At 43.3% G+C, this 14172-nt stretch overlaps 1 protein-coding gene and 1 long non-coding RNA gene across 5 annotated transcripts in view; one reads left to right on the forward strand and one right to left on the reverse strand.

Annotated features, from left to right (window-relative positions):
* Positions 1 to 14172, reverse strand: part of LOC139669640 (uncharacterized) — a 122042-nt gene that overhangs the window by 98092 nt on the left and 9778 nt on the right. The gene's annotated exons all lie outside the window — the stretch shown is intronic.
* Positions 1 to 14172, forward strand: part of FGD5 (FYVE, RhoGEF and PH domain containing 5) — an 85196-nt gene that overhangs the window by 63829 nt on the left and 7195 nt on the right. For both annotated transcript variants that reach the window (XM_071550138.1, XM_071550139.1), the window contains exons 13-17: positions 3556 to 3639; positions 5190 to 5269; positions 9986 to 10085; positions 12153 to 12290; positions 13398 to 13500. In XM_071550138.1, the coding sequence (XP_071406239.1) occupies positions 3556 to 3639; positions 5190 to 5269; positions 9986 to 10085; positions 12153 to 12290; positions 13398 to 13500 (505 nt within the window). The remainder of the gene's footprint in view (positions 1 to 3555; positions 3640 to 5189; positions 5270 to 9985; positions 10086 to 12152; positions 12291 to 13397; positions 13501 to 14172) is intronic.

A 14172-nucleotide genomic window follows, 5' to 3' on the forward strand; every position in this document is an offset into this window, starting at 1 on the left:
GGATATTTTTTCACTCCAGTCTCCTCCACCATGAATGCTGCAGAGAAATTCCAGATACGGTGACTTTGCAGGAAAGTCGCTGTAGAAAATGGTAATTCCTGCATTAACACCGAATAGTTTTGCATTATCTGCTTGTCATTGCTAATGCTATGGATTCTCTGTGGTGTCACCACCACTCGTCCCACTGCCACTCCTGCATTGCTTACAGGACTATTTAGCCCGTGCAACATTAAGACAACCACTGCATAGCTATGTCACTGTGTTTTCACCTTGGCATATAGCATGTTTACCGCATCAGTCATAAGGCACTACCAACCATCACTACCAACACCTTCTTCTAACAGGTCAGGCCTGCATGAAAACACCCTTCCCTCTGCCACTGCATCTACCCCAACACACGTGCTATCTTGATTCTGGTACCTGGGGCCACTGTAGGAAAAAAAACATCTGCAAACCCCAAGACTAGAAGAATCTCCTAAAGATTGTCTCTTAAACACAATATTTATTGAAAACCTTTGTCTTCTAAGGACCATATCATAATCCTTTGAAGCCACTGGCAAAACTCAGGTTTATATATTAGTAAAAAACTAAACATTTCAGAACTGACTTTGTTTTTGATGCTTCACATGTCAGCTGCCACTCAAAAAGATTACCAGAAGCTAGCATGTACAGGAGTAATTTGGTTTTGCTTTGATGAAATAAGCAGAACTATCCAAAACAGATTTAAACATGAAGAGCATTTGCTGAAGCTCTTAATAGTGAACTTACCCTGACTGAAGCCAAATCAAGACCAGGACCTGGAGAAAATTTCAGTGCAAGAGCACAAACTGAAGGATAACCCTGAGAATTTAACCTCTACCCATCCCAGGAGATGAGTTCATCAAATTAAAGTTGTAGTTAGACTATGCCATAGAAATTGGGTGTGTGCCAGATCCCTGCTTGGCCTGTGCTTTCAGTGTGTGTTTCGGTGGTGTGCATGCTTGTGATCTGAATGTATCTCTGTCCATGAGAAGTATGTCTGTGCACAGCCCATACAGGCATGAGAGGGTGGAACACACATTTAAGGGCTTCTGATGGGGCCTGTGTTTCAGTGGGTGTATGGTGTGTGTATCATAAGCATAGTTGAGCTGTCTGTTTTGTGCAGGCTGATGGTATTGTTGAGTCTGGTGTTTCCTGGCAGGATGTTTGGTGAGCTTTGCTGTGCATCTGTTTCCTGAGTCCAGTCTCTGTTTACAGGGATGTTGGGGCCTCTTTGGAGCACAGTATGGGCAACTTTGCAAATCAGACACTGTCTCTTATCTCACTCTTCTGAAAATTTCTCTACAAAGGCTGTTTGTGTTGCAAGCGGGATGCAGGAAGCTGCTATCAAATGGGAGACTGTTGAATGCTCCAGCTGACAGAGTTGGAGCATAGCAGGCTTGGAGTCAGAGCTTGGAAAATGCAGCTCCAGCACTTATTCAGGCTACTCCACTGAGACTCAGGGGATGTTTCTGAGACTGGAATAGAAGAACACAGGGTTCATAACAAACTAGCCTTTAAAACATTCAGAAAAACCAAATATATGGAAGAAGCTTTTAGACAGTACATTACCTATGGATGCCAGCAGTTCAGCAGGGCATAAATGTTTGGATCAATAAATCTGGATGGTGTAGGTTATAAAACTTGCACTCACCTCTAATGTTACTGGGTACCAGTCACAACAGAGGGAATTACAAAGAAGTAGGAACAGGAAAAAAGGGAATTAAAGAAGATATGTATCCTTCTTTCTGTGTTGTCAGCTGTTTTGCAGACCCTGTGTGTGCATGGAGTAGTGCAGAATAAGAATATGTGCTCCAAAATAAAACTGAGCAGTCTGGGGATGCCAATTATTCAAAAGTATTCTGGCAAACAGGAGGTGGGTTTGAAGCCCAAGGACTTGTGGGAACTCCCTGAGGGTTTTGGCAACCCATCTCTTCCACTGCCGATTCCTGAGAGGATCCAAGGTCAGCTTTTATCATGGCCCAGGCCTCACTGCTTCAGGGAACTGCACCCTGTGAAGTAGGAGGGTCCACAAAACCACTGGTACTGATGTCCATATCAATCATATGGTCACCACTCAGGTCTCTTCTGAAGATGTGGCAAACGAGACAACAGGGAGTGCAAGCTCCTTTGTTCTTCATGATTGTGTGTGTCTTGCTTCACAAGCATTTAAATGCTTGTCATAATTTCACTGTGTTAAGTTGTGGCTGATGGACCTCCAAGTCCCTGCCAAATACTGCTAAATACTGTGGTGGAGAAAAACAGAAGGATGAAAAAAATTCCAGTGGGCAACTATAAAGCAAAGACATCATTAATGTTTAGTAAAATCTTGGGATATTAACCAGAGCTGTCATGACAACAGTATGCACCACAGTGTCACAGTAATAAAAGAATAAGCTTCTTTTTGAAGAAATATGTAAGTTTTACAATACATAAAATAAATGGAGTTCTGTTCAAAAACCCAATAGCATATTATGTCAGAATCCTGAAAATCCCTCTTAGGAGTTCACTTACTTAGGCTTAGTGCCCAAGTCCTGCAGGGCTCCACCTTAGGCCCTGTGCTCTTCAACATCTTCATAAATGACTGGATGCAGGACCAGAAGGGACACTGAGCAAGTTTGTAGATGACCCAAAACCGGGATGAGCTGTTGAGTCCCCTGAAGGCAGAGAGGCCCTGCAGAGAGACCTCAACAGATGAGAGAGGTGGGCAATCACCAATCATAGGAAGTTCAACAAGGGAAGTGCCGGATTCTGCCCCTGGGATGGGGCAACCTCAGATGTACGGACAGACTGGGAATGAGATGCTGGAAAGCAGTGCTGGGAAAGGGCCCTGGGGGTCCTGGTTGGTGGCCAGTCAGATGTGAGTCAGCAGTGCCCTGGCAGCCAGGAGGGCCAACTCTGTCCTGGGAGGCATCAGGCCCAGCATTGCTGGCTGGGCAGGGGAGGGGATTGACCTGCTCTGCTCTGCACTGGGGCCGCCTCACCTGCAATATTGGGGCAGTTTGGGGCACCACAATATAAGGAAGATATTGAGCCATTAGAGAGTGTCCAGAGGAGGGCAAGGACAATGGTGAAGGGCCTTGAGGGGAAGCTGTAGGAGGAGCAGTTGAGGTCACTTGTTCTGTTCAGCCTGGAGAAGAGAAGGCTGAGGGGAGATGTCATCAGGGTCTGCAGTCTCCTCAGAAGGGGTAGTTAGTTGGTGTTGCCAGGTAGTAAATGCAGAAGCTGACTTCCCAACTTGCCTTTCAACCAAGTAGCTGTTTAACCCATGCTGGATAAAAAAGAGCTTATTCTCTACTTCCTTAGCCATTAGCAACAATCAAAAGTGGTAAGAAATCAAAGTTCTGGATGCAGACTCCTCAGAGTTTTGTGGAAGTGCAGGTCTTCATCTAAGCTGTGTGGCTTGGGCCTGTCTTTTGTAACAGTCCCAGCAGTTCATCAAGTTACTGCTTATTCTGGGTATCCCCCAACGGAGTGTAGTGGGCAGGCCTGTAAGCCATATTTTAAATTATTGATTTTGTCTTTCTTTTCATATAGATGAATGATGTTCTGCTGTACACATATCCCCAGAAGGATGGCAAATATCGACTGAAAAACACCTTAGCTGTGTCAGGCATGAAGGTAATGCCTCATCCATATTATAGGCTGGAATTAAAGTTTTTTAGTGAGCTGTTAGTGCTTTGCTGGTTTATGTCTTGTATATAGCAAGGGAAGGAGGGGATGGACCTGTTATTAGGGGATTCCCTTGCCTCTTACAGGAAACAAAGGTAAAACTAATATAAAACAAACATAAAAAGATTATGTACAACAGCCTTATTTAGGCTACATAAATAATACAAGCCAAAATCAGAGTTACCATCTGACCATGAAACTGGAAACAGAAAAGATTTATTATCCCATTTTGTCCATTCCTCTCCTCATGATTGTTCCCTACAACATATTCACTAGAACTTATTCTGCCTGGTTTTAAACTCCTGCTACTCAAAATTTACATAAGCCTCATTTTAATGGGCCTTTTAACTGTTTTAACCAAAAGCATTTATGGGTTCAAAAAGCACTTAGCCAACTTTGTGGGGAAAAGGTGTATTGGGAGCAATTTCATGCAGTGATATAGACACAGTCTCTGCTTTAATCAATTTATCTGTCCTTACACTCTTTTCCTAAGCACCCATTGGCACCAGTACCTGTGCAACAGGAGATACTGGACTGGAGAGGTGTTTGCTTCTAACTTAGCCATCCACGACATACCTCCTGCCAAGAAACTTCAAAACTGTTCTGTAGCTAATATGCCATGTTGTATTTATGTGAAAGAAGTTTTGAAGTGACAAGCCAGGAGTCTGATGATCTAGAAAACACACAAGATGAGAACTACTAATCATTCATTCCAGTGGAATGACACAGAAAACTTAAGGTATTGTGAAAAGGTGGAAGGCTGACCACCCCAGGGACTCAATAGTTTAAAACTACCTCAGGGATCTCAGCTGGTGTAGGAATTGTCAAATATTCTACTGTTAAGTGAAAAGGAGTTGCAGAGCAGGTACTTGTTGAGGTACATTTGAAACCCTGAGTCACTAGAATAATGATGCTTCTTAATAAAAATGGATGAAACCATGAAGCTATGTTTCTCCTCAGTGGCTCTTTCTATTAGCAGGAAACTAGTAACATTAATACACTAAGCAGGGAAAAGATTTGAGATGAGCTGTAGCTTTTAAGTTTGTTGCTGTTTTTTTGCTCCTAAAGACCCTTACTGCAGACAGACATTCACTGAACTGCAGTACTTCACTATATAACCTCTGCATGTCAGAAAGAGATTTCTGTTCATTATAATCATAGCCATAACTTTTGCCAAAATGCTCTGACACTTGTCAGACTAAACATGTCCTAAGCTTGTCACATTAAAACTGAACCTTAGATACCTTATCCTTATCTTTGCAGGCTGGATTAAATAATTTCTTTCCTTTAGCACCAACTGAAAGAGAGAGCATTTCTCATTACACCAGCAATACAGAAAACAAACAACCGTACCTGCCCATCTCTTTGCATTGAAATATGAAACAGATGGCTGGGACATCATAGATCCAAATCTCCACAGGCATTGAGATTTGTATGGTGTACTGCTTATAGACAGTTTAACTCATGTCCACATTCGTGTTCGTGGCATTTGTTTCTAGGTCAGCCGCTCAATGACAGAAAAAGCCCAAAACGTCTTGAAGATTGAATATGATGAACATTGCCTGACCCTCTCAGCAAGGTATTGTTCCCAAACAGCCATGGCAGAGGGTGTTATATTCTAGAGCTGCATCTGTAGATTAGTTCAACCAAAACCCAAGACTGAAATGGTGTCTCATTCTTTTTAAACTCAATATCAATCTGCTATTCTGATAGACAATGGCTGAGTACTTCATTACACAATCAACAGTCATTATAAATGTGAGGCTCATAAACTGTAACTAATTCAATTAATGTACTCAGTACAGATTAGAAATTGGGTCTTGATAACATCTTAAAGAGAAAGGAAAGAGAAGAACATTTGTTACTAAGAAGCCTGAGTACTTTCCATTATCTTTCACAGTCTTTCCCTGCAACAGTAAGTTATATTTCCCTCCTACAAGATCCCTTGTTACCTCATACCATTAGGACTGCAAAACTGCTGGAGAAAATAGTAATTAGGTAATATCATGCAACAGATGTAAAAGCATTTAGTAGTGCTTAAATGACAAAGTGAGAATTAAACCTTACTGGCAACCTCACGGTTTTTTCTAATAAAAGAATTTGCCTAATGAATTTGTGTACTGCTGGTACTGTTTGCAACTGGGAGTCAAGATCTCTGTCCTGGGACCACAAGCTAATGCCAGAAAGAGATTGCAGGTCAGTTTCTGATCAGTACTTTCATGCTTTTAGCCCAAAACTATCCTGAAAATTTACCTACAGCTATAACAGGAAGGTGACTGGCTTGATTTACACATGTAGTTTATTAAAAAAGACATAGCACGCCAGCAGTGCTATTAAAATTAAGTGTTCCAAATAACAAGGACTTCAATGCTTTCAAGCACTGACGTTCTAACCATCAGTCTCCAACTACAGAATGCCTGGAAACACAGCAGAGTTCCTAAATTACACAGTGCAGGAAAAAGCCAGTGAAGGCACTTTCTTATTCAGAATCAGAACTGGGAACTCCTGTCCTTCCCAGAACACTTACCATCTGTGGGCCATGCTCAGCTATCTGTCAAAGCCTTTTGGTCCGCTTCCTTTTATAACCATAACCATATCTGAGATTATCTTAGACCTATACACTCATCACAATCCTCAAAATAGACACACAGTAATTCTGAGTTACCTGCCAGTTACAAAAGCAGGGTGTGTACAATCCTTCTGTATTGTAGAGGGGAAATAACTGCTGCATGTCCCCTTTAGCCAGGGCAACTAAAGCTGGCATCCCTAGTGAGCAGCTTGGGACGCTTTGCTTGCGTGGTTAGGCCATTTCTTTGCCTTTTGTACTCACATCAAGAAAGTCCGTGCTTAGCTCATGCGAGGCCACCATGAGCTGTGTTTATTTGGTAGTAGATAGAACCAGATCCTGAGACTAAGGTTGCCCTTCTCATAACAGCCATATGGAGACTAGGACAGAGCCCCTTTCCCTTTCTTGTGCTGCTCATTCTGGGACTGATCAGCTGGAAGTCACCCAAGAACATTTTTCCCCCCCCTTCTGTACTGGCCGACAGAGCTGATGAGACATCAGTGGGCCAAGCATGCTCTCCTGACCCCACTGCACAACATCCTTGGGCTGCTACACTCACAAAAAAAAAAGCACCAAAGGCAGAAAAGTACCAGAAGGCTTTAAGTGTCCCTAAACACTGTATATTTTACTCCTCACATCGATGTGCTGCAAGTCTGCACTGAAGGCCAGTTGTTAATGACCACAACACAAACAGCTTTTATACTTGTATGAGGCAAGGTGAACGCACTGGGGAAACATAGCACGAGCACCAGGGACCGAAGGCAGTAGATTAAGGATGACCAAAGCTCAGAAGTTAGTGTGGTTATATGTGCAGATGGCACTGTAAACTCTTTCCAGGTGAACAAGCTGTTTTCAGCAGGAAATGAAGAGGTTTTCAGGGAGCTGCTAACAGATCTGAGCACAGGACATTTATGGAGACTTGTAGTGTTCTTACACCTTCATTTGCAGTTCAAAAATATTCTTCTTGGGCACAGGGATAACCATGGGATGCCCATATAAAATACCAGAGCACTAGGAGAAAGCAGTCAGTGTTATGTCCTGACAGGCTAAATTAGAGTGATAGTGGAAGCACTGTGACAAAATCCTATCTCAGTCCAATTTCTGTGTTCCATAGATGTCCCCTGCTATCCAGTAGACTCCAGTGACCATTTGACCCTCTATTTGTTTAATGAAGAATATGAGTCAACATCAATAACTGATAGATCAGCACAAAAGATACATCCCAAAAATCCCACAAGGACCAAATGTGGCAATGGTGAATCAAGGGCTGAGCTTCTCTGAGCCTCAGATATTCAGCAAAAATTGCTCTGAGCCTTCATGCAACCAATCAAATAGCTAATTAAGAACAGACCAGTGCCAATTGACATAATTTATCTTACTTATCAGCAGACAGGTGTTATTCCCACATTTAGTCGCTAATAGCCTGCAATTATTGCCTAGAGATGTTTAATGGAGTGGAGAAGAGGTTAAAGGGGCCAGTTAGATATCAGGCTTTTATTTAGCAGGTTGTCCCTCTTACCTGTATTTCCCACTGGGAATTTAATTTACATCACTATATGAGCCATAATTTCCTTTGGGTTTTTGTTGGGTTTTTTTTATTATTTCTGAATTCTCAAGTGGAGAGAATTGCCAAGAAGGAGTTAGCAAGAGAAAGGTTTAAGCCAGGACTTCTTTTAGAATTTTCCTGGCTGTGAACGTGATTTGTCCGGAAGATACAGACATCTTCAGATTTCTTAGAAAGAGCAATTTGACAGGTAGTAATTTTGACAGTAAAACGGAGTCACTAGGCTGGATGAAGCCAGGCTGGATGCAGCTCTGAGCAGCATGGTCTATTGGAAGGTATGACACTTTGTAAGGTCCCTTCCAACCCAACCCAACCCATTCTATGATTAGAAATGTGACCCTTGACAGATGATCTCCTGTAACATAGCCCCTTATCTTCCAGAGATTAGCGTATGTGCAATACACACACTAGCTCAGAGTTTCTGCTCCAGGCTTGAATTTTGCAGAGGCTGGTGTTTTTCAGACAAGGGCTTGTGCTCACGGTGCAGAGGCATGCCAAGGCACAGTTCATCAAGAAAATCTGGCATTCCCTCTCTTTTTGTGCCTTTTTTTTTAAGACCACAACACACGAATGGTTCTCAGATGTCTTGTTTGGTGGTCTTCATAAGGACAGTGTGAGGAAATCACAGCTGAACAGCAGCTGGCAATGATGCCACTACCAGATTTTACAACAAAGTCTAGTGGGTGAGTGGCTGGTATGATCTGGGGAGGGGAAACCACACTGAGCTACAGTCTTTCCTGTGATTGAGGCTAGAACTGTGCGGAGTTTCCGATGGACAGAAGTGCACGGTTTGAAGTCACAAGAGAAGAACCAGCTAACACAAGCAGGACACCTCATGGCTGTAACACAGCTAATGCATCTGGGAATTAACAGGCACTAAGAGCATGTTCAGGATAGCTGGACTGGCAAGGAAATGCTAAGTGCTCGTTTGTTTGTCTTGTGCAAAGGGGGCACCTAGGGGCCATTCTGGGGAACTACTGGCCTCCACGCGTACCTGCAACTACAGGGAATGCACGACTTCCTTCCCAAATTGCTGTCTCGGCCGCTTGCCAGGAGACTGGAGGTTGTCTGTGATGGAATGTATCGGGAATTCATAGGGTTGACATTTTGATCTGTGTTTTTGTTCGTGCTACCTGTGAAAGATTTATTCTTTTCCTGCCAAGTTCTAAGGAACGAAAGCTGATAGAGTGAAGGCTTCGTCCTTGAAGACAGTTTGCATTTGGGTCTCTCCTATTGGCTGACAGCTTTTGGAGGGCATTTGAAGGAGGGATCGAGGAGGAGAGGAGGAAGGTGGGCAGAGCCTGAGAACTCTACCTGGGCGGTGCTGGCCACACCTCCCTAGGTAGACGTCAGCAGCAGGCTCAATAAAGATGAGAGGATTCGTGCTCTGGGTGTGCCTTGTATCTCAAAAGGCACAGCGGGGACGCCTGCTGTCTGCCAAAGCCTAGAAGATGCACTCCCTGCCTTTGGGGGAGTGTCCTGAGTTGGTAAGACAACCTACGTGAGTAATCCTTGGGTAAGCGAGGAACATTTACAAGTAGGGCCCCTGTTTTCCTTCTCTCTCTCCCTTCCCTTTGGGTTCCTGCTATTCAGTCATTCCTATTAAGAAAGATACTGTGTTTTCTGAACTCTTAACGGTGCTCAGCCTCACTTTCCCAGCAACTGTAGAACCCACCCTGTTACACGGACCTAGAGGAAAATGAAAGCATTTGCATCTCTGCCGTGGATGACAGGCTTCTGCATTTCCCAACAGCAGATCATCTAAGCAGACCACTGTAGAGATCAGCAAAAACAAGCTTACCTTGAGCAACCCATGCCAACACTACATACACAGCAAAAGCTAGGACAGACAGGACAAAAAGAGACATTGCATATTGGCCTATGTGATCTAGGATTTAGCAGCTTACAGCAAAGTCAGAGACTACTTTGAAAAATTTTCTGGGCATCTAGTTCCTTCTCATTTACATTCCTAACCATGGAGCTACACTACTCATTGGGCTTAAGATGTCCAAGAGTCAATTTTGTTCCTGGTCAGAAAACTGTCAGTTCAGTGCAGTAGTGGGAAAAAGCAAACATTCATAAAGTGAAGCTTTTCTCCTCCAATCAGCCTGTTTCAGTCCCTGCTGTGCATGGCATTGACTGCTCTGTTGTATTTCATTCCACAGCTCTTGCTCAGAAAGGGATGACTGGTACAGCTGCATCCGCAGACACATCCCAGATGACTACAAAGCTCACAACACTTCGACTTTCAACAGCAGCGTGGAGGTAAAAGGAGGCCAAGTCTTTCAATGCTTGAAAAGGGAGGAGGGGAGAGAAAGAGAGAGAGGAAATGAAGAGGGTTATAATACACAATTCCTAGTAGCCAGATATTCTATTTTCTTTTAAACCAGTATGCCAAGCTTGAACAATGAAACTCATCACAGCTCACAGGCCACCTCTAAAATGTTAATCACACTCTATACTCTGTGGCCTTTGCTTAATTCTTCTGAAGGAAGATTATTTGTCCTGAAGGACAAACTGGTAACTATTTTGGATTAACTAAAAATGGCTACAAACTTAATAGATGTAAAAACCCCCAAATTACTCATTAGTTACACTAATATCAAACACAGCAAAGTAACTGTCAGTGCAAACCCCACTAGCAATTTTGCAATTGTACCTGCACAATTTTGTATATTGCTATCTCATTATTTTCAGTTGTACTACTCCCAGTTAAAAAGGCAAAGAATGCATATGATAAAAAATGCTACTTCAGGTTATGTAGAACCCCAGTTTTACTAAATAAGAAAGAGTGCTGGTGAGGCCACATCTGGAGTGCTGTGTCCAGTGCTGGGCTCCTCAGTATGACATATGGAAATGCTGGAAAGAGCCCAGCAAAGGGCAACAAAGACATTAAGGGACTGTAGCATCTCTGCCATGAGGAAAGGCTGAGAAAGCTTGGACCATTCAGCCTGTGGAAGGCTCGGGGAGGATCTCACCTATCTGTACAAATACCTGGAGGGTACAAAGAAGATGGAGCCAGGCTCTTCTCAGGGGTGCCCAGTGGCAGGACCAGAGGCAGTGGACACAAACTGAAGCACAAGAGGTTCCCTCAAACAGCAGCAAACACTTTTTCACTCTGAGGGTGACCAAGCACTGGCACAGGTTGCCCAGAGAGGTTGTGGAGCCTCCACCCTTGGAGATGTTCAAAGGACACCTGGACACAGTCCTTGCCAACTGGTGCTATGCAGCCTTGCCTGAGCAGAGTGATTGGACCAGATGACCTTCAGAGGTCACTTCCAATCTCAACCAGTTTGTGATTACACTTGAAATTGTTTAAGACCTCAGAAAGTAAAAAATTAATTCAAAAGCCAAACAGGATTTTCTTCTGGCCTGTACTAATCTACTTTCCAATATTTAACAAGAAAAAAGTAGAAACTGAGCTGCTTCTGAGGTAAACCTGAATGTGCACATGGAGAAATTTGGAGGAATTTGATTTGTCTATGTTTAGCTCCTGTTTATCTGCAGAAGTCTAATTTCCACATAGGAAACCTTCCTAACAAACAGTCCTTCAAAAGCACAAGAGTGTGTGCTATTTGAGTCAAATGTTAAGCTGCTGTGAAGTGACAGTGGGGGACCCCTAATACCTGGGCGCTGAACCTGAAGTAACAGCTTCTCAGCACAATTTATTGGCTTGGAGTGAGTTCCACATTGGTCACGGCTCCCTGGGCTTGAACAAGGGCCCCTGAACAATACTGCGATGTGGTGCATTCCAAGAACTGGGAACAGTGAATACATTTTCTAAAGCTCCTTACATATATTCATATCAGCCATGGAAAGCATGGATCAGAGTTGGAGTGGAAGTAGAGGAGGGTAAATTTATCTTTGGTTTTACTGTTTTCTTTACTCTCTGTTCCACCATCACAGAACTGTCTCAAGGTGTAAAATCATAAAGAGTTCAGGTTCCTTTTTGATTGAAAGCTGTGGAACATTTTATGAATATTACTTCAAAAGCTGCTAATAAAAATACGGCTTTAGCTTATGTTCTTACTGACAATATTCATATGCAACTAATCAGATCCTTGTCTGGTGTGGGAGTGTCAGGGTCTGACCACAAATAGATTTACATGGATTTTTACTTGTGACTCTGGCTTTAAGAGCACCATGTACTAATCCTTCAGTGCTGAAGCAGTAGTATGTCACTTACAAGGGCATAAAGAATGAGAAAATTTGGGGATCTTAACAGGTGATGGTAGATTGAAATGCGAGGAGAATTGTTTGTGATGGAACAGGGCTGACTGAGTGCAGTTTGAAAGTGTGGATGCCTCTTCATTTATTCTTGTTTGATTTAAGCTAAGGGAAAAGCTTGGAATACCCTTGGGTGAGAGGCCTCCTACTTTGGTACCCGTGTCCCATGTCATGATGTGCATGAACTGTGGCTGTGACTTTACCCTCACTTTGAGGCGACATCACTGCCATGCCTGTGGGAAGGTAAGAACTGTACGAGTCTCAGGGCGGCTTTACTCGCGCCTCTATGACACTGGCTGCGTCCGCTGTAACTTCTGCAAATTTGCAGCAACATCAAGACCTGAATTTGACTTCTCACAGAACCTGTGAGTGCTTTGCTAAATTAAGTAATTACATTTCTAATGTCACTAGAAGGAACAACAGTAACCTTACCTTAAGGGGAGTAACCTTAAGGAGTAACAGTAACCTTACCTTAAGGGGTAAAAGATGCTCTCGAAGGCTGGTAGTTTAAAGGCTGCCAGGGTAACTGTTGATGGGTTGCAGCCATTGTATCTGATACACAGCTAGCTCTGGAGACAGTGAAGCAATACCCTAAAAATACAGGCTCTGTCCTGGACCAGAGCAGTAGCATATGTACTCCTTGACCTGTCCCTAATAACAGTGCTAAAATTATCTACCAAGAAAAGTGAAGAAACTCAGCAGTAGGGCATGGTTTGGTCAGTGAGAAAGTTTCCTCTGTGCTCCACTGAAAAGTGGCTGGCTTTTGCTCTAAAGCTAAAGAGCTTTCTTGGTTTTGTCCCTTTATTCCTGACTCTAGAGACTTGTTTACATACATAAGCCTGCAGTCCTGTTTTAAACTACGGATGTCTTTTAACCTGATTTCTTTTTAAATTTTAATAAATTTACCAGTGATTTTTGCTAGTATAAAAGACCCCACACATTTACTTAATCTTTTTTCTAATTCCACAGAGAAAATCAGTCTGTACAAACACAGGGACTGCTGGAACATGCAAGCTTGCATGTTCAATGTTACTAACAAAGCTACGAAAACAGAAGTAAATTTAAAGGTGTCTTTCTATGATTCACTATAAGGGAAGTTGTAAATTCCTATGGAGAAGGACACGGCAGTTGTGTGCAACCAAATACAGTGATCAGTTCTGCTTGGCTCATAACAGTGTAAATCTACAGCAATCATATTTCTGTCAGCAGACTTTCCTTGACTGTCACAGTTTTAGGAAAGAATCATGTTTGGTCCACTATCCATCTTCCTCTTCCAGCCAGCTCAGGAAATTTGTTTTGAATGTGTGTCTCTATAAATCATATTCATGTGCATCTCTTCTTGATGAACAGATTGTATGTCGAAATTGTTCAAGAAACAAGTACCCTATGAAGTACCTCAAAGATCAAGCAGCCAAAGTCTGTGATAGCTGCTATGTGGAACTTAGGAAAAGAGGTAGGATTCCTTCATTCTTGGCAAAACTGATAAATCTATTTCCTTCCTGTATAATGGGGGGGCTTTAGGACCTGCTACTATGTTGTATTTTATTAAATAGGATTCCTCATTTCAAGCTTGAGGTATGTGTATTGAGGTTGCAGGACAACCAGGCTGTGTGGCAGCTAAAACTGTTTAGCAAGCCATAAAGCCAAGTTCAGCAAACTGTTTTTTTCAAACACTAAGAGAGGAAATTCAGGTTAGATATACAGAAGAAATCCTTCCCTGTGAGGGTGGGCAGGCCCTGGCACAGGTGCCCAGAGAAGCTGTGGCTGCCCCAGCCCTGGGAGTGTCCCAGGCCAGGCTGGACAGGCCTTGGAGCAGCCTGGGCTGGTGGGAGGTGTCCCTGCCCATGGCAGGGGTGGCACTGGGTGGGCTTTGAGGTCCCTTCCACCCCAACCCATTGTAAAATTCTAAGTCAGGTTCTATGAAAGCTTCCCTGGCCTTTTGATAAACCAGAATAATGGTAAAAACTATGTCCAAAGAGGAGCAACTGAGGACTCTGGTTTGCCTCCTTTGGAGGTAAGGAGGCCGAGGGGTGACCTCACTGCTGTCTGCAGCTTCCTTAGGAGGGACGTGGAGACAGTGGTGCTGATCTCTTCGCCCTGTGATCCAGTGACGAGACATGAGAGC

The sequence above is a fragment of the Pithys albifrons genome, chromosome 3 (genome assembly GCF_047495875.1).
Source record: "Pithys albifrons albifrons isolate INPA30051 chromosome 3, PitAlb_v1, whole genome shotgun sequence".
In the NCBI taxonomy this organism is placed as follows: Eukaryota; Metazoa; Chordata; class Aves; order Passeriformes; family Thamnophilidae; genus Pithys; species Pithys albifrons.